The following is a 24,522-nucleotide window of genomic DNA, read 5'->3' on the forward strand; positions in this document are numbered from 1 at the left end:
AGAGATGGAATTGAATTTTTTAAAATAAAATTTGATGGTATTGAGCAAGTACAACAAATCAGTCATTGTTCTTCTAGATTTTTACTTGTAAAAGACTTATATGTTCGCTGAAAACAGTTTCCTGTTTGTTTGGCATATGCAGTAACAATTCATAAATCTCAAGGTTTAAGTGTAGATAATGCTTTAGTGAACATTGGAAGATCTGTGTTTAAAGAGGGTATGGCATATGTGGCATTATCCCGAGTCAGAACTTTATCAGGATTGTACTTGATTGAGTGTGATGAGACAAAAATTTGTGCAGATCTAGATTGTGTTAAAGAATACAATAGGTTAAGAAGAGAGTATGCTCCACATTTGCCGCAATATCCTCTGTTTGAAAAACATGTGGTAGGCCGAAAAAGAAGAAATTAGGATAATTGCAGTGAGGTAGTAGTAAAAAGACAAAAAGTAGATGAAACTGTAATTCAAAACAGAAAGAAAAAGGATTGTGATGAAAATGTTGTTGGATTTCAGTTTGAAAATAGTTCTGGTCTCAAATGCTATGCTAATGTAGTGGTTAATGTTTTTTTTCTTCAAACTTTACAAGAACAGATTGTTGAAAATCGGGATCAAAGATTGTGTGGTTTATTGAATTCTGTGTTTGAGAAATGTAGCAGTGAAAGAGCAAAAATAGAAAGTGTAACAGAAATTCGAAATATTTTAGATATGTGTTCTGGTCAAGATAAATTTTCACAGAACATTCAGCAGAATTGTCAGGAATTTTTAATGTATATGTTTGGTGTTTTGGAAGATGAAGGTGTAGATTTAGATAATCTTTTCAGCATATCTTATCAATGGCAGCATGACTGCCACAATTGTAGTTCATCAAGTAATACTAGAATAGACACTGAAAGATTTATATATTTGACTTTACCAGACTGTAAATTAGTGTCATTTAAAAATCTAGTTAAAGCAGCAGATCATAATATGGTGTGTACCCAATGTAACTGTCCAATGCTATCCACATTATTTATACAAAGTTATGGTCAGTATATCATTTTAGTTTTCCAGCAATGTAGACCTGATGGAACTAAATTGACAACTTCTATCAAAAATGTTGTGGCTTCTCAGTTATCAATTGCAGGAAGAACCTTTACAACTGAAGCTATTATTTATCATGACGGTCCTTCAACAACTTCAGGACATTATACATGCTACTTAAAATGTGAAAAAGGATGGAGTTACTGCAATGATTCTCATTTGACTTATAAACAACGTTTGCCTTATGACTCTAAAAATTCTTACCTAGTGTTTTTAAAACCAAAGTTTTAGTAAAGGGAATTGGCCTTTGAAGACGGGAATAGATAATAAAAGTTAGTTAGTTAGTTAGTTAGTTAATCCAATGTTTTAAATTATTTATCTCATATAGGTACTGTAATTGGATCTCAAAGTAAAAAATACTCATATATCAGACAAGATTTGGCCGTAAGGAAAGTGTAAGGTATGATGTTCTTAGATTTTTTTTCATAGGAAGTCGATGAAATGGAAGTTATAGAGAACAGCAGACTTTTTTTCCACCATAAGGACCTTCACTATCTTCTATTTGGCCTCACGGAAAAGTAAGTGAATTAAAGATTAGTGTACTGATATGAGTTGTAAGTTTTTATGGGTTTTTTTTCCTGCTGGTATATGATGAAGAGTTTGAACTCACTAATTTAAGTGAAATTCAATATATTCTGAGAACAGCAAAATAAACTATGTACCATGTTGTATAAGTTATTCTATAGTTTGCATTGTGTAATTTATATTGTATTCCCATTGTCTCACACTCATTTTCCTTTTTCCACCCTTATTTAGCTCTCTTTACTCACTTACACTGCCTTTCTTTCACTTTGTTTCATCACTGTTCCTTTACTCCACTTCATTCACAACTCCTCAATCCAATTTCAACTGTCTGCATTTCCTCTCTCCCTTCCACCACTTTTCATCTTTCTCACATTCTCTCAGTACCACTGCTTTAGTTCTCTTCCTCTCTATTTCCTTCTTTTGCTCCTTTACTCTTTTTGCAATCTTCACTCATTGTACTGCAGTTCACTCAGTCCTTTTCTTTGTCTTTCTGTGTACTTACTTCCTTACTCCTTTTTCCTCTATCGTTCTATATTAACCTCATTCCTTTCATCCCTTCACTCTTTGACTCCCCTTCACTCACTCTCAGTCACCTTCCATTCCTGTTTCTTATTAATGGATCATCATTTAGACTCCTTTCCCTTTCCCTCATTTTCCTTTTACTTACTTCTCTTTCCTGATTTCGTTTTGATATCTCACATTCTTTTAGTATTTTACTTATCTTCAGTAATTTGTTCTCCTTCTATTTCTTTTTCCCTCTTTTTTGTCTTTCTACATTACTTTATTTCTGTTTGTGTATCCTTCACTCTTGCTTTATTTCTTAGTATACTTTTTTGTTTTTTTTCCTCTTGACCTGTTTCTTCTATTTTAAAATATATATTTTACTAATTATAACTTTTTTTTCTTTTCTCTTTCACAGATACAAAGTGTAGTTTTAACATGGAGTAAAGTTTTCAATAATTATATGGTAAGTGTGATTAAAAAAAGTAGTTTATCATCACCCTTTGCTTTAACTTCACTACTTTTCTCTCACCCTACTTCACCCTTAATTCCTTACTGTGCTTCCCTCACTTATTCTTATCCTCCATGTTTACTTCTCTTTTCCTTACTTTCCAACCACAATCAACTTCTTTCAGTGTCCCTGCTCATTTGAACTCCTTCACTTATCTTTTTTTTCTGATTCACTTAGTCCCTTTCTGACACTCCTTCCTTTACTCTCTCTGTTCTTTCTCTCTATCACTCCCCATGTCTTACCTTATTCACTTTTATCCACCCTCTTTCACTCCTCTTTGCTTACACTCACTGCTATTTTGTTTCCCTCTGTCACCGCTGTTCCTTTTCTCTAGTTCTGTCACTACCTATCATTCTCCATCCTTTACTCTCCTTCCTTTTACTCTCATCATCCATTCACATTCTCCCAGAACTTCAACTTTAGTCTTATTCCTCTTTCTTCTCTTCTTTTGCTCCCTTATTCATTTTCCTTTACTGATTATTATTTTTTTTTTTTTAAGAAGTGCGCTGACGGAACGCGCCCCGGTACGCGCAACGGGGTGCTCACCGGTACGTGCACCGGAAGCGCACCAAAGTGAAATTTAAAAAAAAAAATGAATATATTTAAAAAAATATAATATATTAATATACAATATAGGGTTCATTTTTAGAAAAACATACCTTTCTCAGCTATAGACATTTGCGAAAAAATAACCTTAGAAATTCACTAAAAAACACATAGGTATGAAGCCCTATAAAAAGTTAAGAATTAGCAGTTAAAAAACCTATGAAATTCACAGAAAAAACCAAAGGTTTCACACCAGTTATAGTTAGGAATTAGCAGTTAAAAAACCTTTGAAATTCACTGAAAAAACCTTAGGTTTCACACCAGTTATAGTTAGGTGGAAATTTTACTGACATAAAACCATTGAAATTCCAACGTTATAGTTAGTTGGACTCACTATAACTTGCGCGTGTAATGCACTGCTGATGACATCACATATTTACATCACTCATGACATGGTCAGTGACATCACTCATGACATCACTGATGACACCATCCTTGTGACAGGGAGACTGACCTACTTTCACTGTAAAGTAACCCTTGAAACACATTTTAAAAAATAAAAACTAACATTTAAAAAAAAGTGGACATACCTATACCAGTTACAACAACCAATTCAGTAATTTTACCATTTATATACACATCCACTCACTCACCAATACTTCTATATAGTCACTCATACATATACTCACTCATCATATGTAGTGAGACACCTATACATCCGTTAACACACCGACAGTCTTCCAAAAGTTACTCACACACATACTCACACATGCAAATAAACTATTGAACATCCATTTATTTGCATATACAGCTATACACACACTACCACCTTACTTCTAAGGAAACTTACACATACTTACTCTCTTAAACAATCACTTATAGAAACACATACTTATGTAAAAAGGAACTCTTACAATCTCTCACTCTCACATATACTCACTTATATACATCAATACTCACATATACTAGATTAAAACATATTTCGTTACTGATAAAGACACTAGTGAGACCGTCATTCACTCACTAACACACACATATACACACTCATCCACCCATACAGTCCTGCACATATGCTGTCTTCAAAACACATACAAACAGTGAGTCCGTCATTGATGCATCTATGTGCTAAGTAATACCCCCACCAAACCATACAGACACTCATACTGATACTAAAAAAAACATCTAATAACCCATATACACACACATGTAGCTACTCACCAACCCATGCAGCCACTTATACACAAAGTGAAACACTGATACATATATTTAAATATTTAAACATTACTCGCTAATATATGTATTCACTAAGATACACTTAATAAGCCAGTTAACCAATCCATTTTTTTTTTAAACATCCTTTTAGACACTTATTTAAACATTTATTCTTCCATCGACCTTTACATATACATATATAAAACATATTTATTTTTCAGAAAGACACACATTCACTGGATGGTGTCATCAGTGATGTCATGAGTGATGTCACTGACCATGTCATGAGTGATGTAATATGTGATGTCATCAGCAGTGCATTACACGCGCAAGTTATAGTGAGTCTAACTAACTATAACGTGGGAATTTCAATGGTTTTATGTCAGTAAAATTTCCACCTAACTATAACTGGTGTGAAACCTATGGTTTTTTCAGTGAATATGTATATAGTTGAAAATAGTAAATATTAGATATTTTCAATTAGGACATTATAACATTATAATGTTAATGATTTACATAATATATATGTATATGTATATATATATATATATATATATATATATATATATATATATATATATATATATATATATATATATATATATATATATATAAAATAAGTATATTTAAACATGCACATATATATTTATATGTGTATGTTGATGTACACATATATTGTAGTATAGTATAGTACTCTTTCATGCAGGACCGATGCTGTTTACGGATAACATATACTGTAGGCTTGTTGGCAAACTGATTCTGTACACTCCCACCTAATATGTCAGCCTATGGTTTTGCATTAGCTAGCTCGCAGTGCTACTAGAATCTGCTGTTATCAGAGAGATTTGTTTTTGCAACTTCAGAACATAATAACCTCAGACTCGTGGAAGCAATATCTTACTTTTCACCCAGTCACTTGTGCTTGCTTGTTTTGCTCACAGAGAGATACAGAGAAGAAACAGTTGAGTGTGTTTACAATAACAATTTATTGTGCCACAGTTCTTGTCATGTAAAATAAGTACGCTGCTACAACTGTAACACAGTAGCAGAGATATAGAACCAGCAGTACAGTGAATAAAAAGGAATAGTATTGTTCTACCATTTTACAATAGTCATGAACACATACATGAATATGATATGCATTTATAAAATAAAGTGCGTACTCCTAAGATGCCTATCTAGATGTACCTAAGTATACCTAGCATGTGTGTAGGTGCGAAGTCTAAGAAGTTATGTTATGTTATATTTGTTTTGTATAGCGCACGGCTACTCAATGAGTGTCCCGGCGCTTTGAATGCACACCTGTATCACAACATAACAGAAAGAAAAAACAGAAAAAAGGGAGAAATCCAGACAAACCAAAAGGGCTGACATCTAAGAAGTAAAAAGCCAGGTTTTAAGACCCTTCCTGAACGCTAGTAAATTTGGAGTGCTGCGCAGTGTCACTGGCAGCGTGTTCCATAGCTGCGGAGCCAGCAATCTAAAAGATCGGCCTCCAATGCATGCCCTTTTTATGCGAGGGACCGTGGCAAGAAACAGGGACCCGGACCTCAGGGACCTAGCAGGGTGGTAGAAGGCTAGCCTTTTTGTAGGTATTTTGCTGAGGCATAAAGAGCTTTGTGAGCCAAAATCAGGGCTTTGAAAATTATCCGCTTCCGGACGGGAAGCCAATGAAGTGACTGCAGGAGGCCCGAGGCTCTAGCACGGCCAGATAATCCAAAAATGTCCCGTGCTGCTGAGTTCTGGACCACCTGCAGCCGTTGCAGCAGATACTCTGGCACGCCGAGATAAAGAATGTTAGAATAATCAATTCTCGAGCCAATTATAGCCTGCACCGTTATCTTCCTGTGCTCCTCCGATAGTAAAGGAAGAAACTTGCGCAACATCCGGAGCAAACCAAAACAGGCGCCAGTGAGACCGATTATCTGGGAACGCAGTGTCAGGCCGTTATTGATCTTAATCCCCAGGTTCTTGGCCACCTGAGAGGAACCTGCAGGAGGAAACATGTTCTCTGGCCACCACTCCTGCCACTCTGGATCCGAACTGCACCCGAAGAAGAGTACCTCCGATTTATCCGAGTTGCACTTGAGGCTGTTACGTTGGAACCAGTTGAAAACAGCCCCAAGGCAACCCCGGATACTCTCTCTGTCGAAATCCGCACCTTTCTCGCACATAAAGAGGAGCTGGGTGTCATCAGCATAGGAAACGATCTGGGCCCCGAAAGATTCCGCCAGAGCCACCAAAGGGGTCATAAAGATGTTAAACTGAGTCGGGCTCAACACTGAGCCCTGGGGGACTCCGACACCCAATGACGACATCTCGGCGGAACTAGCAGAGGCCCAGACCGTTTGTCGACGGCCCGCCAAGAAAGAACGAAACCAGCTGAGCACCGTCCCCCTCAGACTGATCTCATAAAGTCTGGTAAGGAGACCCTCGTGGGGGACGGTGTCGAAGGCCGCCAACAGATCAAGCATCACCAGCATCGCTTTGCCACCCGAATCCAGCACCTCCTTAATCGCCTCCGAAACTTCCAGAAGTGCTGTTTCGGTGCTTAGATTGGTGCGGAAGCCGGATTGAGTGGGGTGCAGTAGATCATGTGACTCCAGATAATCGGCGAGCAGTCTAAGAGTCTAAGTCTAAGAGCCAGGAATCCCACTAGGATTTAGTCAAACCCCCATACCTGAATGCTGAGAGTGTGGGACTTTGTCCTGGACTTGAGTTGTACACCCTGCAAGGGATCATCACACCACTGTCAGCTGGACCGATGGCATGCCGTATCTGCAGCGTCTCTGGTCAGTGTGTCGGCCTTGAAGTCTCTGTTTCCTCGGCATGGAACTAGGTGAAAGGTTTAGTCCATACAAGACTACAGTCCTTATAAGGCGTTATGTCCATACAAGGCAGTCTGTCCTTATTTGGAGTTATGTCTTAAAAGGCTCGTTCATATGAAATGACGGGAAGATGAAGATGAAATGAAGGGAAAGTGTACGATGTTCCTTAGACCTGTATCAGGGTACCGAATTACAGATATGAAATATAACAATATAAATGTAAAAAACAATAAAAAAAAAAAATTATAATGTATAATATAATATTCTTTTTTTAATGTACTAACATAACAAAATAAAGAAAAAACAAAATGTGTATCAAGGCCAGGGAGCCTGCCGAAGCGCATCACAGCTTGGAAGGAAAACCTTTGGATTGCTGTGTCATTTTTCTGGTCGAGCGAGTGTCGGAGACCTGAAGTTGTAGAGGATATATATATATATTTGACGTTTATACAAGTTATTTTCTACAGCATTAACTCTGTCAACTATTTTGGTCCACATTTGCATGTTTTGAGCTCTGGCTATAGTTTGTGCTTAGGCTTTAAACAATTGTGGCTCTACTCTAAGAATTTCATCCATCATTACTGACAATTCCCCTTCCGAAAGAATATTTCTCCTCGCTGCCATTACAAATAAAACAAAACTTAAATAAATGTTATGACCCATAAGAATATGAATGAAAGAATGGATTCGGGACAAGAAATAGAGAAAGCTAAAGAATAAACTATCAGCTTGAAAATGTTGTGGGATGGCAAAGGATCATGGTCTGAAATGGAATGAGTCGTATTGTGTGTTATGTAGGTGCAGACAAGTAGGAAAACACATCAGGTGTGTGATGCAGGCATCCATCCAAAAACCACAAGAATAGCCCAATGTTGAATGGATCCTGTGACAGCATCACTATGTCGGTAATCCGCTACTAGATAACTGCCAGAACAACTGTGAAATCTAAATAGTTTTGGTGCAATCTCACCACTGTGACATAGACGGAGTAATGCTAGCCAGCAGAGAAGTCCCCAGTGTCGAAACCAGTGAACCATTTATGTGGCAGAAAACACTTTGTCAATGTGGATGGTGGTTTAGCATCTTAATACGGTTGATGCAATTCCAACAGCTAAAGGGAAGCTGTGGACGGATGACAGAAGTACCACCATGATCTAAGTGAGGCCCTAACTTCTTTTTGGTGCATTTTTATTTTTGCCCTTTAGGTTATACTTTTATTCTTCATGTTTGCAAACATCCTATTTTTTTCATGTAAGGGTAACACATATTCTTATAACGCTGTGCATTATAAGAATATTAAAAGTCACCTCAGGGTTCCATGACTTTATAAAGCAATTCAGTATTTTGCCTTGTCACTCTATATGGTCATATAACTCCTTTGTGACTTGTAATTTCCTTATAATGTAGAGCACAGAGTTGTTTATGCTACATCTTTGCATATATAATGTGTACTTTTCACTTTGTTCCTTTTGTTGTAAATGTATCTAGGACCCTAATTAAATATCCCCGATTTATACCCTTATGTGGTTATAACAAATCATATCCTTATAAAGGCATAAGAATCATATCCATATTTAGTAATAGCCAATGCAGTCCAAATACGGCAAGGCTACTTCCTTAGACTCCTAGAAAGTACAACAAGTTCTTGAAACAAACCAAACCTCCAGCAACCTGGGAATTCCCCATGCTTTTGGTTTGATTTGTCCTAGAACTCCTGCGAGTCCTGAAAGAACTGCCAGTTCCTAGTGACGGTTCTTATTGACGTCTTATGTCCAACCTTACGTCAAACACAGCACCTTCCAGGTATAAATATACCAGCATTTGCCTTAAGCAACACACAGTGGTTTGGAGCAGAGCGGCTATCTACTTACCCGAAGCCCAGCTGATGCGAGTGCCGAAGGAAGCCGTTCCTCCCATTTTACGCACTGAGAAAGATGCTGTCTTTTCTCCTGCCGAGAAAATCCAGCTCCAGTGTTTCCAGTCACCCTTGCGGGTTACTGGGAGATCGAGTCCTGAGAACGAGATAAAAGACCTCCTTCATTCTAAAACCAAGGTACGGAGCTGACTAGACCCTTAGAGAATTCTTGATTCAGATTCTTGGCAAAACTAACTTAACTTAAACTGCGACTCCCTTACTCCTTCCCACGTACTAGGCTTAGATTAGGTACACCGGGGTAGGCGTATTTAGAAGCACCAGTTGAGTACGTTTAGTCACCTTTTATCCTTGTATGTAATTGTATATATATATTTTTTTAAAGATTTATTTTGTATTTTGTTAAAGGAAACAAAAAAGAAGAAAACATGCGACATTCCCGCACAACTTCTCACGCAGAGGGCAATCATAGAGGCAGAAAGCAGGAAGGCAGAAGGTTAGAGAGCAACCACAATCTAGCCCGAAAGGGCAGTCCAAAAAAGCAGTAAGACATTCCCAGGTCATGGTTGTAGAGGAGCCACAGATCAAGAGTCATGGTGGGGTGGGTAGCTCAGTGAGGCCAGAATTAGCGAAACGGACATGCATTGCATGTTGCGTTGGGCCTCTTTGTGCCTCAGCTATTGTTTAGGAAATCACTAGAACACAAACCAAAAAAGAACACCCCCCCTCTCCCATCCCTTCCCCCAGTGGTTATGACATCATCCTCTTAGTCAATCTTCCAGATCGCAAAACTCAAACCTGAAACAGATGGAGAGCTCGCACCGTGGATGGGCAAACTGCGGACAGTAGACCCCTGGAAAGGAAGCGGACCAAAGGGCCCCAGCGGAACATAATGTTTTTGAAGTTGCCCAGGAAAATGTCCGCCATGCGTTCCATGCTCAACAGTTTCCACAGTCTCGCATGCCACTGGGAGATCGCTGGAGCTACCGGATTCTTCCAAACTGCAGCTAGAGTGAGTATGGCAGCCCCCATACACAGCCACCAGATCTTTTTGTCCGTCCGAGTCTGGTGTTCGAGCTCCGGGTCCCGAAGACCCAGCAGGACATGGGCCATCGAGTTAGCTATCGGGTATCCCAAAATCTCTTTGATATGGGACATGAGGGTGTTAAGATGGGCCTCCCGTAGCTCCACCGAATGATTATGCAAAGCAATGTCCCGCCACAGGTGCGACCACTCCACATCCGAAATATCGCGCCCGAGGAGCTCCTCCCAAAGACCCATATCACGAGGACGCGGTGACACGGCAGAATCAAGCAGGAGGTTATAAATGAAGGAGATAGTACCCCTCGTAGCCGCAACGCCGACCGTGGGCGACAAAGCCCAATGGAGCAGTTGTACATGGTGGAATCGTTCGGACAGTGGGACTCCGTAGTCCCGCATACAGTTGTCAGAGCCAGATGTAAACGGGGTATGGCCATGAAACAAGTGCGTGAGGGCACGACAACTCCCTTCTCTGCAGACATCGAAAGGGCCCTTCCGAAGCTCTGGACGGAAGGCTGGGTTAAAGTGGATTGGCGTAAAGGGAGATGGGAACGAAGTCCAGCATTCATCACCAGACACCGAGTCCCAGACCTTCAGGGTAGTGCCGGTGGGGGTACTAATTTATGCGTTCCGGGGCCTGTCTCCCTTAGGTTTCCATGTCAAATCCCATATCATTCTCCCCGCCACACTTCTGTCCATATGCAGCCAGTGTTTCTCCGAGGTCTGTTGGGACCACTCCACCAAGACCCGTAACTGCGCGGCTTTGTAGTATAGATGCATTTCGGGAGGCCCACTCCCCCCTCCCTCCGTGGCCGATGGAGAGTAGCAAAGGAAAAACGCGCACGACCCCCCTGCCAGACGAAACAAAGCATCTGTGTTTTGAGACGCCGGAAGAAGTCCATCTCCAAGGGTATAGGGAGCGCCTGGAAGAGGTATAAGAACTTGGGGAGAAGAACCATTTTAAGTGCATGAATTCTACCCAACCACGTATGTACTTCGGCTTCCAGCACTCCAGGTCTCCCCGCATCTTTGCCAGTAATGGGGGGAAGTTCGCGGAGTACAATTTCCCTATTGTGGGGGTCAGCTGGATCCCCAGGTACAGGATCGAGTTGAAGGTCCATGGCAGCGGCGTGAGCGGCCGCAGTCGGTTCTCCTCCGCCGAAGAGAGCGTGAGGTTGATAACGTAAGATTTATCATAGTTAACCCTGAAGCCGGCCACCTCCTCGAAGAGCAACAGGACCTCCTGGACGTGAGGGAGAGAGTGAGCTGGATCCGTAATAGATAGGAGAACGTCGTCAGCAAATAGGGTAATCTTGTGCTGCTCCCCCATAAAGGGAAATCCATGAATCCCCTCGTGCTCCCGTACAGCTAGCGCTAATGGCTCAATACTCAGAGGGAAGAGCAGGGGGAGAGGGGGCAGCCCTGTCTGGTACCTCGGGAGTGCGAGAAAAATGCTGACAGGTGGCCATTAACCGTTACTCTAGATCGGGGGCTGCTATAGTTCCCTCTCACCATCGATAGGAATTTAGCCGAGAAGCCAAAGGCAGCTAAGGTGTGAAACAGGAAGCCCAGACCACCCGGTCAAAGGCCTTTTCTGCATCAAGGCCCACCAGGACTGCCGGGATTCTGAATCTATTAGCCTTCTCTAATAAATGTATGACTCTCCTGGTGTTATCATGGGTCTGGCACCCCTTAATGAACCCAGATTGGTCTGGATGAATGAGCGCCGGCATGAGGTCTTGGAGCCTGCCTGCAATGATGGAGGAATACAGCTTGGCGTCTATATTGAGGAGGGCTATTGGTCTATATGAGGAGCATTTGGACGGGTCTTTCCCCGACTTGGGGATAATCGAAATCACGCCCTCGGCCATTGAATTCGACATTATCCCGGTTTCTGCCATGTCATTAAAAAGGCGAACCAGAAAATCGCTCACCTCGGTCGCAAAGGTCTGGTAGAAAAGAGCTGTATAGCCATCCGGTCCAGGAGCCTTATGGGGCTTCAGAGCTCTAATGGTGTCCAAGACTACAGCTCTGGTAAATGGGGCAGCGAGTAACTCATTCCACTCCTAAGAGACCTGGGGCAGAGGAAGGCCGCCTAGGCAGGCTTGTTGTCACGGACATACACAACAGCTTCAGCACCCAACCGACGCACGCCACGACTGAACCACCACCCCCCACCACCACCCTCCGCGCCTGGACCCCGATCAGCACCGTAGACACCATCCGCACGATGAACTCCATCCACTCCGGATCTCCGACCGACCCCTGCCCTCACCACGTCTTCAACAAGGCCGACGCTGTCATCGCACCCCACCTGCGGGACATCATCAACACCTCCTTCGACACCGCTACCTTCCCGGAGAGCTGGAAGAACGCCAAACTCAGCGCTCTACTAAAGAAGCCATCAGCCGACCCTGCCGACCTCAAGAACTACCGCCCCATCTCGCTGCTCCCGTTTCCTGCAAAAGTCATCAAGAAGACCGTCAACAAGCAGCAGGCCGCCTTCCTTGAGACGAATGGATCCCTCGACCTCTCGCTGTCTGGCTTCCGGGCCAACCACAGCACCGAGACCGCCCTGATCGCAGCCACCGATGACATCCGAGCCCTGCTCGACAACGGAGAAACAGCGGCCCTCATCCTCCTAGACCTCTCCACGGCTTTCGACACTGTCTGCCACCGTACCCTAGTGCGGTGCCTCAGCAACATTGGAATCCAGGAGAAGGCACTGGAATGGATCATCTCGTTCCTCACTGGAAGGACACAGAGAGTCCGCCTCCCCCCGTTCAGATCAGAAGCCACCGAAGTCATCTGCGGCGTTCCTCAAGGCTCCTCGCTCAGCCCAACCCTCTTCAACGCCTACATGAGCCCCCTTGCAGCCATCGCACGCCAACACAACCTCAACATCATCTCCTATGCCGACGACACCCAGCTGATCCTCTCCCTCACCAACGACCCCGCCACCGCCAGAGCCAACCTACACGAAGGGATGACAGACGTAGCCAAGTGGATGACGAACAGCCGCCTGAAACTGAACTAGGACAAGACGGAAGTCCTCATCCTGGGATCTTCACCCTCCGCCTGGGACGACTCCTGGTGGCCCCCCGCCCTGGGCAGCGCACCCAAACCAACAGACCACACACGCAACCTGGGCTTCATCCTGGACTCCTCCCTCTCCATGACCAGACAAGTCAACAGCGTCTCCTCGTCGTGCTTCAACATCCTGCGCATGCTACGTAAGATCTTCTGGTGGATCCCCACCGAGACCAGGAAGACGGTCACCCAGGCCCTCGTCACCAGCCGGCTGGACTACGGCAACTCCCTCTATGCCGGAACCACCGCCAAGCTCCAGAAGAGACTCCAGCGGATTCAGAACGCCTCAGCTCGACTCATCCTGGACATCCCCCGTCGCAGCCACATCTCCGGACACCTGAGAGATCTGCACTGGCTCCCGGTCAACTCGAGAATCACCTTTCGTCTCCTCACCCACGCACACAAAGCCCTACACAACCAAGGCCCAGGATACCTCAACAGCCACCTCAACTTCTACGATCCCACACGCCAGCTTCGATCGACCGGCCACGCCCTCACCGTTGTCCCCCGCATCCGAAGAGCCACCACAGGAGGAAGGTCCTTCTCCTACCTGGCCTCCAAGACTTGGAACTCCCTCCCGACCCACCTCCGCCTGACCCAGGACCACCTGGCCTTCAGGAAGCAGCTCAAGACCTGGCTGTTCGAGCAGTAGCGGACCCCCCCTCCCCCAGCGCCTTGAGACCCTCCGGGTGAGTAGTGCGCTTTATAAATGCTTTGATTGATTGATTGATTGATTGTTGTTTCTCAGGATCAAGGGCCTCTCCCGCATAGAGCGCGGCATAGAAACGTCCGAAGAGATCAGCTTTGGCCTCGTCCCGATGCTGAATAGACCCCGTCCCATCTCAATACCCCCTATATAGTCCTTCTCCCTCTTGTCACGGAGCTGTCGAGCCAGGTGGCTCCCCACTTTGTTCCCCTGGGAGTAGGAGAGGTGCCGCAGTTTCAGCAGAGTAAATTCCGCTCTGTTGTTATAGTGGGCCCTAAGCTTCCCCCTAACCGCCGTCAATGGGCGAAGGGTTAATCTGGTAGGGTTCTGTTTGTGCGCTTGCTCAAGAGTGGAGAGCTGCCCTTCCAGCTCCTCCCGTTCCCTCCGCCACAGCTTATTGAGGTTAGCATTGAGGGCTAAGCAGGTGCCCCTCACTGATGCCTTAAAAGCGTCCTATGTGGAGAATACCGATGTATCGGTTACAGGGTTAAGATCAAAAAATTCCCGGACGGCCTTACGCAGCTCCTTACATGAGCGCTCATCCCGGATCAGTTAGGCCGGGAAGTACCACTTGCGCTGGCTGTCTCCCCTCGCCGACCAGCGTAGACAGAGCACGAGTAGGCTATAATCAGAAACAGAGAGCAGGAATATACTGGCATCTCGGACATCTCCTCTAAGGGCTTGACTTAAAAATATGTGGTCCAGGCTGGAATAGGAGTGATGGACATGGGAGAAGAAGGTAAAGTCTCGAGTGTGGGGATGAAGAGAGCACCACCCATCCACCAGACCCAAATCTCCTATCAGTCGCTGTGTCTCAGTGGAGAACAAACCAGTATCGGATCTCTGTTGAAGAGAGCTATCCTGCTCCCTATGCCATACCAAATTAAAATCCCCCATCAAAAACAGGACTCCCTCAACAAAGTCCTCCACCCTCCGCAGCAGGTCCTGGATGTAGCTATTTTGGCCTGCATTCGGGGCATTCGGGGCATAGAGAACTACAAAGGTGCACAGTTTACCATGCATCAGACACTTGTCCATCAGCCAACGACCTTCCTTATCGCTTCGCATACCCATAGGCTGGAAGTGGAGGGCAGAGCGAAAGAGAAGGGCCACCCACTATGCTTCGTGGAAGCGGACGATCTATAGATAAGGGGGAAGTGCTTATGTTTGAGGCAAGTCTCATCCCTGCGCGCTTAATGAGTCTCCTGAAGACCCACCACATCCAGTTGATGTTCGTTTATATACTTCCAAACTTTCTGGCGTTTCTGCGGTGAGTTTAAACCTTTCACATTCCATGTCCCTATGTTGAGTGGCATTACGAAGTAGAGACCCTCCCCTCCGCTACTGGCATACCGTCAAGAAACCTTTCATCCTACCCCACCAGAAACTGCCAATGTTCAAGTCGTGTCAGCGTAATACAGCGAATATTGTCATAGGAAACAGTTGCCAGGAGAACGCACCCCAACCAACATCTCGTAGTTCCCCCTCCCTGGACACCAAGCCTCACACCTCCCCCCGACCCAACCCAGAGCATCCGTGAGTCCCACCCCGCCACCCCGCCTCCAAGCGCACCAGGACTCCAACCCCGCACTGCCATCAATACAACTACGTCATCAATGCAGGCACACAGTTCCCCAGTGCTCAGCCCCGACCAGCCAGAAGGCAAAGATACATCGCCCCACACGCCGGAAGCGGCACACAACCATACAACTTGGTCACCACCACTGCCCCCCCACTCCCCAACTTCCCCCAACCCCCCATTACACCACCCAGACACCCTCCCCCTCTCAAGACCCAAGAACTTCACCAAAACGCCAGTAGAATCAAAAGAAGTAACAAATAGAGAAAAACACACAATAAAGAATAAAGGGTCTGACAGTCCCAATATGTGTACGGCCGTAGGCACCCCAAGGGGATGAGGGTCGTGGCAACAGTTAACGTCCCCCCAGAGGTCCGGTCCGGGGTGTCTTTCCAAAAGTACATAAGAACCCACGGTACCTGAAAGGGAGGTGTCCCTCCGACGCCAACTAACCATCCTCCCAGGACTTAGGCCGCTCCAGAGCTATCCTGCGACGGCGCAACTGTCACTGTTGCTACAGAGGCAACTGCAGCACCTCTCTCCTACAGGCTAGTCGCAGGGTCCGGCTTTCTTGAGGCAGTCGCCTGGCCCACTCTTTGCCAGGATGGGGAGCGCTGTCTCCGCCTCGACGGGGAGCTCCCACCTCTCGTAGAGGGGGCAGCATCATCCATGCCCACGAGATCTTTGGCGGCTTGCAGGGATCGGACCTGAACCAACTTGTTTTGCCATCTGAAGATAAGGCAAAAGGGATGGACCCAGGAGTAGGCCACATTCTGGTCACACAAGAAGGCGGTCACAGGCCGAAACTCACGCCTCTTCTGAAGCGTCGAGGTCGCTAGGTCCTGGAACAGCTGGGGATGATGGTCCTGAAACTGCAGGGAGAGAATCCCTCGGGCTTTTCGAAGTATGCGTTCCTTCAGCTGGAAATCGTGGACGCAAACCAGGATATCAGGGGGTGGAGTCCCTCCGCGTCTTGGCAGACCAACTCTATGGAACCTATCCATACGGATCTCGCTGAGGTCCTCCTCTCCCAGGATCTGCAGGAAGAGGGCCTCCACGTAGCCTCTCAAGTCTCTAGCCTCCCCGTCCCAGGGCACGGCTCGGATGCGGATATTGTTCCGGCGGGACCTGTTTTCCAAGTCCTCCACGTGGGCCTGGAGATCTAAGTTCTGCTCCATGAGCCGGATCACATCTTGTTGGAGCTGGTGCATCTCGTCTGCCATACTCAAGTCATGTTCTTCCAGTGTGGCCACTAGCTCTCCGATGCCATCCACCTCTCTCCTCACCTCGCAGAGATCCGAAGCAAGCTGGGAGTGGAGCTCAGAAATATCCTCCTTAATGGCAGAGAAAATTTCCAGCATGAAGGCCTTAGTGGCGGGCACCTCATCATCTCTCAATTTGGGCGAGACACTGGGACCAGGGGATGCCGCCTGCTGGGCCCCCTTCGGTGGGGAATCCTTGCCCGGCTTCTCATTACTGGATTTAGTGGTCATTGCGCCATCTTTAACTGCACCTCTGCACCTGACGGAGCGTCAGAGTCGAGCCCTCGCTGCAGGTGTGGGTCGCTAAGGGCCGCCCTGGAGCTTCGCGCCAGTGCCAGTGTGGTGCAGGTCACCTCAGGAGGTGGGGCCAATCAGCCCCCGCCCAGACGTGCGCTGGAGTCAGGGAGTCCTAGTGCGCCATCAATGTCTTATCGTAGCCAGTGCGAGGTAGGCCCAGCCGATGCAGAGCCAGGGTGAACCCCACAGGGTGATCTAGGAATCGGCTCCCCCACGACCTAGAAGGCTCCAGCTGCGGCCGGCAGCACTGCCACAGCCTACCGGACCCAAGTCCACAGGAGCGCTGTCTGCCGGCCTCAACTGCCAGCTCCTCAAAGTAAATGCTGCACATCCAGACCGGCCAGTATGGCCAGGATCGTGGCGGCCGCAGACACAGGCAGCAAAGATGGCAGGAGCAGCCTCATCCGTCCACCCGGAGGTCTCGGTGTGCGGCGCCGCGGCTCAGGGTGTTGGCGCCTCAGGCCCAATGTCCATTCAAGGCGAAGCAGGGGGTGGGTCAGGAGTCCGGAGCTGATGCTGGGCACTCCGGCAGCGAGGGGGGGGGGTACGGCCAATAAAGATGTCCCAATTGCCTCACCTCGCTGAAGTCGGCACCCCTGGGCTCAAGGTATCAAGGGCAGCACAGGCCGGAGGTCCCCGGGCTCAATTTATGTGGTAGTCCAGACATGCAGCAGGGCCCGGGCGTAGTTCGTCGTCAAGTTCAGGCCCCGCTGGTCCGCACGGACCGGGCACTTCCCTCGGCAATCCGGTCCCACAGCCCCGCTGCCAATCGGATCTCTAAGGGCCGCAACCGGGCCGCCAGGCCACCTCACACTCCTCGCGGGGTCCTCCTAATCACTGGAGCCGCAGCAGGCACAGCCGGTGGGAGCCGCCATTACACCCGGGCAGGCTGCAGCAGGCACGGAGCTCCGACACAGCACAGGCAGCGGCAAAACGTTTCAAAACAGTCCAGGCTCACTCCAGATAGCTTCCCACATGGGATGAGGGCTTTTGGCATCCCAGGAGGCTGCTAAACCAAGGCAAAGCCAAAGCTCAGCATCGGAGGGACTCAGAGAACGTCTCACTCTGCCGCCATCTTGGACACGCCCCCCAATTGTATATATTTTATCCATCTTAAGTATCATATGGCTCAGAAACCATATCAATGCTTTTACAGTATTATTTTATAATACTCCTTTTACTGTACGCACTTTACTTTATGACAGTATTGCAATTGTGGCAATTCACTTCTCTTGCATGAGAAAGAGGACTGCTCAATAAATAACACATTTTATTGAAAATGCCCTTCTCTCTATTTCTCTGCACTCTGGGGAAACTAAGTATGCAAGATTGACTGAATGAAATAGCTATCTAGTTTTTTCACACAACTCTGGCGATATACTCCTTATTTTGGAGGGAGCAAAGTTGTCATGTTTATGCGGTTGTCAGAAGCTAATCCCTTCTTGTCTAATTAGGGAAGTTAACTCCTCCCTGTTCATTCGAGAAAGTTTCTAGTGACCTCTGAGCTAGCTGGCATACCTAATTAAGTCTAACATATTCAGTAGAGACCTAGTCGACCTCAGTCCTACGTCTAAACTGCTGTTTATGTTATTCCAATGCGCAGAGCCTATTGGGAATATAGGAACTACACTACACTTTAACATAGACCATGTGGATTGTTAGTACTGATTATGGAGCATAAGCATTAGTAATACTCACATTGTCATGGCTCAGCATCGCCCCCTTTGGTGGGCCCGTAGTACCGGAGGTATAGACCACAGTGCAGCACTGGTTGACCTTCAGGCAGCTTATGATATCATTCAGTTCAAAATCGGGGATGTCTTTTCCGAGGTGCATAAACTCCTTCCACTGCATTCGGACATAAATGTATCAGAAAAACAAAGGTGACATCAAAATCTACCCATGAAGATGGAAAATCAGCTTGTCAATATAGCTTTGCAGATATGTTGAAAATGAGTGATTATTTGATTTTTGCACACATTTTCTCATGTGTTCTTTTGAATTGAGCAGTGAGATTGTGAGCATTGAGTGGTTATGTCTCATTGGTGACTGGTAGGACTGCTTTCGGCAAAGACAAATCAGCTTCTAAAAAACGTCTTTTGTGAACTATGTAATAAAAATGCACTCAAGCAGAACAAAATCTGTAAACATAATACACGTTGTCACTTCTTTTTTGCCAAAACCTCAATTTGATAGCCAGTACAGACCAATAATGTTCTTACTGTTACAGCGTATTATTTTCTAAATGAACAAGTGCACAACCTCTGCATCTAAGGCACCCGTTGCCTGGATGTTGAAGAATTGGAAGTACTAGGGGCCATATTATCAAGAAAGGGCGATACATTATCGCCGCTTTTATCGGCAGGAAACTGCCGCTAAAGCGGGGATAATGGGCTTGATAATATGCCCTTGTGAATTCCCATAGAAGCCCAGGTTAACACCAGAACCTGGGCTTGTATGGGAATCACATGGGCAAATTATCAAGCCCATTATCGCCGCTTTAGCAGCAGTTTCCTGCCGATAAAAGCGGCGATAATGTATCACCCTTTCTTGATAATAAGGCCCCCAGAGATTCCTCAATGAGAGGCCAAGCTGGGCCCGGCTGCCAGTGATTGAAACAGAATGTTATCTCAAGAAATCAAAGAAAAGAGCAGCATCAAAATGTGACATCTTACCAAAGTCCATTATCATGTAAACAACAGAAAAGAAGAAGCAAAAATTAAAAACAAAGAAAAGATACCAAAATTTGACCTGATACAGGTCAAAAGAGGCATTTCAAAAGAAATCCTAAAATAAGCAGAAAGAAGTAATAGTAACAATGAATCCATAGCTCCAGCATTACTTGTAACATTTGGGCTGACCCAAGCAGTATCCTACTTAAGGGGTAAAATACACGTGGGAATTAAGTACAGTCTACAGTTAGCAAGGAACTAATATGCAATAGCCCCACATAGAGAACTGCTAACATGTGCAATTTCTACAATTTACCCAGATGCATATATAACCAAAAAATTAATTGGCAGCTAAACTGAGCAGGGATTACAACAAGTCCACATTTGTGATTAGGGTAGGTAATGACAACTGACAACAAAAACATGATTTAAATTACAGATACTCAAAGAAATCAAGCTGTATCCATAGTAATCATATTGTTAATGGTCAATCTTCTTCATTGAAACTGTTCTCAATCAGTCAAAATCTGTAAATGTTTACCTAGCCAGTTCTATCTGGGTCTCTCACAGTGTTTTATACGGTCTCCTTCAGTTGGTATTCTATATTTTGAAACACCAGGGATTATCCTTAGAAATTCATGGAGGTGTATGATAATTCTTTACCTCTCTATCTACTCTCCCAGTGACATATCTCACATTCTAATAATGTGGAGACATTTCAAAGGTGGATTGCTCTGCAGTGCTTAAAGCAACCCACTGAAAGCTACATCTGTGTTGATCTCTGCAAAAAAAAATAATAACTACCAGAATATTCAGGGATCAAGTACTGACTGCAGTAAACCTGTTCTTCATAATAATGCAACATCTTTTGGTTTATTCTTAAGAGACGTAACATATAAACTCAAATTAACACCATCACTAGCAGTCCATGTTAACAGCTTAGGTTAGTATAGGCTATAAGTCAATTCATTCTTGAACCATCCCTTAATACTTTAATACAAGCCCTCATTGTCTTCAATTTGCAGTGTTTTAACTGACTCGTCACTAATCTACCCAAAGTCCATCTCACAACATTTAGTCAGTTTTCCAATTTGTATCTTGATGCAAGAAAGTTGCCCATATTACATCTACAATGGCAATGCTGTGAACCAGCATAATTTAGTGTTCCATCCCTTTATATACACATTATATCCTCTGCATGTGTTTTATCGTGTGTCCTGTTAAGTTAGAATAGGTTTATTGATAATTGAATTAAGTTAGTAGGCAACTGAATTTTTAATGAGAATTTGGCCTCAGATATGGAAGCTGAGACAGTGGGAGAAACCCTCCCTTAGTAGCAAGTCTACATCCAGAGTTGTCCTGATGGTTACTTCAATGATTGAGAACTGTGAAACTAGGGAGCCTACCTGCTCCTAGAGAACACCAAGATCCAGATTTAATAGCCTTTTATGCAATACAGTGAAGCAAATCAACTTCTTCTGCTTTGTTGCGTGAATGGGAGAGAGGAACCATATTTTCCAAGATATCGCACCTTTCTGCTCTCCCATATTGCTGACTCATTTGAGGCAGTATAGTGCCAACATGGGCACTTTTACACCTCGGTGCATGGTTGCCTGCGTTACAAAAAGAATTGTTTTTGTGCACAAAGTGATAACAATCTCAAAAGGCATGTTCCTCTTTCTATGGGGCATATTCTCAAGAACGTGTGATACCCATTGCAAAAGTTACTTAACACAATTTCCAACATCGCAGTCTATTGTGGGAAAATGATGCCGTGTTAAGCAAGCATTCTCAACACGGCGGGACCATGCGATAGTCCCCGGATAACGCATCAACTGGGTTAAAATCAACGCCACGCCACAAAAATGCAAAGCGAATGCAAGAAAAGCTGCGATGAGGCCAATAGTGATACTAAAATCAGTGAAAAACAGCTACAGGCATACAAGTCACACGCGCCAGGCGGGAAAAACCACCATAAAAGTAGAAAAAAAACCTGACAAACAAATTCCAAACAACAGCTAAGCACAATGGACATTGCAGGAGCAAGGATGGAGGACAACCAGAACCCCACAAGCCCCCCGGAGGACCTGCCTGGGACCAAGGGGTCAGAGAAGGCCAAGGAGAAGAAAAGTAGGAAGAAGCGCTTCAGTCCACAGGAAAATAGGATCCTGATAACGGAGGTGGTTGAACACCATCAACAACTGTGCGTCACCTCCACTGTGTCATTGGCAACAAAAAATTGACTATAGCAGTCCATCGTGGACAAAGGTGAATGCAGTCGGAGTGCTGAAGAGGACAATGGAAGAGGTCAAGAGGCACTGGAATAACGTCAAGAGCAAAACCAAGCTGAAACTTGCCAACAACCGAAAGGCAGCAATGCAGACTGGAGGTGGGAGTCCTACGCCACGAGCTGGACCACATGGAGGAAATGATGTGCACCGTCATCATTTTGGAGATGGTACAGAGTCGGGGACCTGACACTGCTCAACATGACCGGACACAACAGCAACAGGGTGAGTAATGACCAGGGACTAGGGAGATGGGGGAGATGGGCACAATGGCACACATGCACAATTGAGCAGAGCACATCTGCGGACAAACCATGACCCAGACTCCCAACACCTACCAAGAGACCAATGTACCCAAGTATGACGCATCTCAGCACTATATAAGCACAGAAGGCAAAGGCACATCGCAGGAAAGGGATAAGGTGCAGCAAAACAGAGCAGCAGGGGCCACAACCCTGAAAGGAAGCACAGAAACATAACATGCAGAGCACAGCAACACTGACAACAATGTGGCACAAACCGCAACACATCCACAACAGAACACAGGACACAACTGGTGGTGACTGGGTGTAGACACAACGGCCAAGCGCAAGTGCCATTGCAAGGAAATGTGAGGCGACAATGGACACATACATAAACACACAAGTCTGTTGTCAAAATGTCCACTGTCCCCATCAAATATGCAGCTCCTCACAAACAGCCACGATGTACACAGTCATTCAGTCTGCATGTAAACATGTACAATGTGACAACTCACATGTAAACACATTGTTTAACTGCATCTCCCCTTCACATTGCAGAGGGACAATCAACACCTCCTGCAGAGCAGCCCGACCCTCTCTTCTCTGATGACGAAGAGGACCACCACAGCTTCGAATATGATGCCCTCCAAGAGTTCATTGACAGCCTCGTCAGTCCATCTCCAGGAGCAGGGCAGCCCGGCTGCAACAAGGACACCCCATCCCCTGCACAGACCACATAGCAGACAGCATCCACCACCACAGCTGCCACCCAGGACCCCCACGAAGAACACATGGTCTTCCAATGCCGTGTGTTGGGATGCCAGGAGCAGCTGGCTGAACAGGTGCAGGTAGGCTTTGACCGCATGACAGACAGACTAGATTCCATACGTGGGTGTCTAAGTTCCATCAGGGACCGCTCACAGTCCCTAACGGACACCCACAGTCCGCTCCATGCCCTCCAGTTAACAATGGCTGACATCGCCAGAGTACTGACTGTGAGACAAGAACGACTGTCTAGTCAGGGTGGCTCCTGCGAGCACTTCCGGGAGTTGGGACTCATGCGGAGGCTCATAGAGATAATGGAGAGGGCCAATGCGGAGAGAGTGGCTGCCACGGCTGCATACCAGCTAGAGGTAGCTGGGTTCCACAATGACCTCAAAACCATCCTCAGGGCATTGCTGCCACAAGGCCTGGTGCAGATGCATGCTGCTGCTGCCACCACATCCAAATTTGTGCACCCTGAAATGTCAGTGCCACACAGTACGGCAGACATTCAACCTCCAGCCCCTGGGGTGTCACTGCCACACAGTGCTGGGGAAAGGCCAGCACTACCCACACAACAGCAGAGGATGAAGATCTGGATCAATCCTGCTTATTGGTACGGAGGAAACTGTAGCCTTCACCTCCACAATATGGCCTGTTTCAGCTTGGTGCTGCCACATGCATCATCACCTTCCACTGTCCCCCCATACACTCTGTGACACTCACCTTGGAGCTCGACATGGACTACCATATTCTGTTTGCTCGCTAATGAGACATCAATCGGACTGCGGACTGAACTCTTCCTCTTCCTTTGAACTTCTCATTCCCTTAAGGACTCTGGCTGGTCCTCCATGGCCCAACCTTTGAAAGTGGGCTTTGAATGGCCCTGTACTGCTCCAGATGCAAAACTCCACTGAATGGGCATAAAACATTCCGAATCACACAGTTGTGTTGTGTCTATGGTTTTTCAAATGTGGAAGTATGGATGCATCTAGGGTCAGTGAATTCCTCGTATGTCCACGTGGCTCATGTCATTAGACTTGGGTCACAAGGTGACACATTGCCGATTGTCATCCGGGTTGCGCTGATGCAACAACAGGAACACATGCATTTGTTACTTTCTTGTCCAGCCCCGTACAGAACCATGCACAGAGCCCCAGGGTGATCATTTAACTCTGGACTGGCATACGCCAGGCCAGCCCACCATGCTTACGTTCCAGGAGGGGCAACAACACCACATGTGCCAGGACTCCCCTGTAGTGATCTGCTGCTCACAGGTCTAGTTGTCAGCATGCCACGGCCACTCCCTCATGGCTGGTTTATACCCACACCACACCCATCCAGCACACGCATCACAGGACATGTGACCCTCACAATAAAAAGGTCCAGGCGCACGTGCACAATGCCATTTCTTTACTCTCTTGGGGTGTATCTGTGTGGTGTGCATGTAGGCATGGGGGCCCAGGGGCCTGCAACATCACATTCTGCAGGCCCAGAGGTGAGATGA

General features: G+C 46.0%; 1 protein-coding gene across 4 annotated transcripts in view; it reads right to left on the bottom strand.

Annotated features, from left to right (window-relative positions):
- Positions 1-24,522, bottom strand: part of LOC147725928 (long-chain-fatty-acid--CoA ligase ACSBG2-like) — a 437,166-nt gene that overhangs the window by 227,366 nt on the left and 185,278 nt on the right. For all 4 annotated transcript variants that reach the window (XM_086960053.1, XM_086960055.1, XM_086960052.1 and 1 more), the window contains one exon: positions 18,750-18,899. In XM_086960053.1, coding sequence (XP_086816179.1) covers positions 18,750-18,899 — 150 coding nt within the window. The remainder of the gene's footprint in view (positions 1-18,749; positions 18,900-24,522) is intronic.

Source organism: Lissotriton vulgaris, chromosome 3_1, assembly GCF_964263255.1.
Source record: "Lissotriton vulgaris chromosome 3_1, aLisVul1.2, whole genome shotgun sequence".
Classification (NCBI taxonomy): domain Eukaryota; kingdom Metazoa; phylum Chordata; class Amphibia; order Caudata; family Salamandridae; genus Lissotriton; species Lissotriton vulgaris.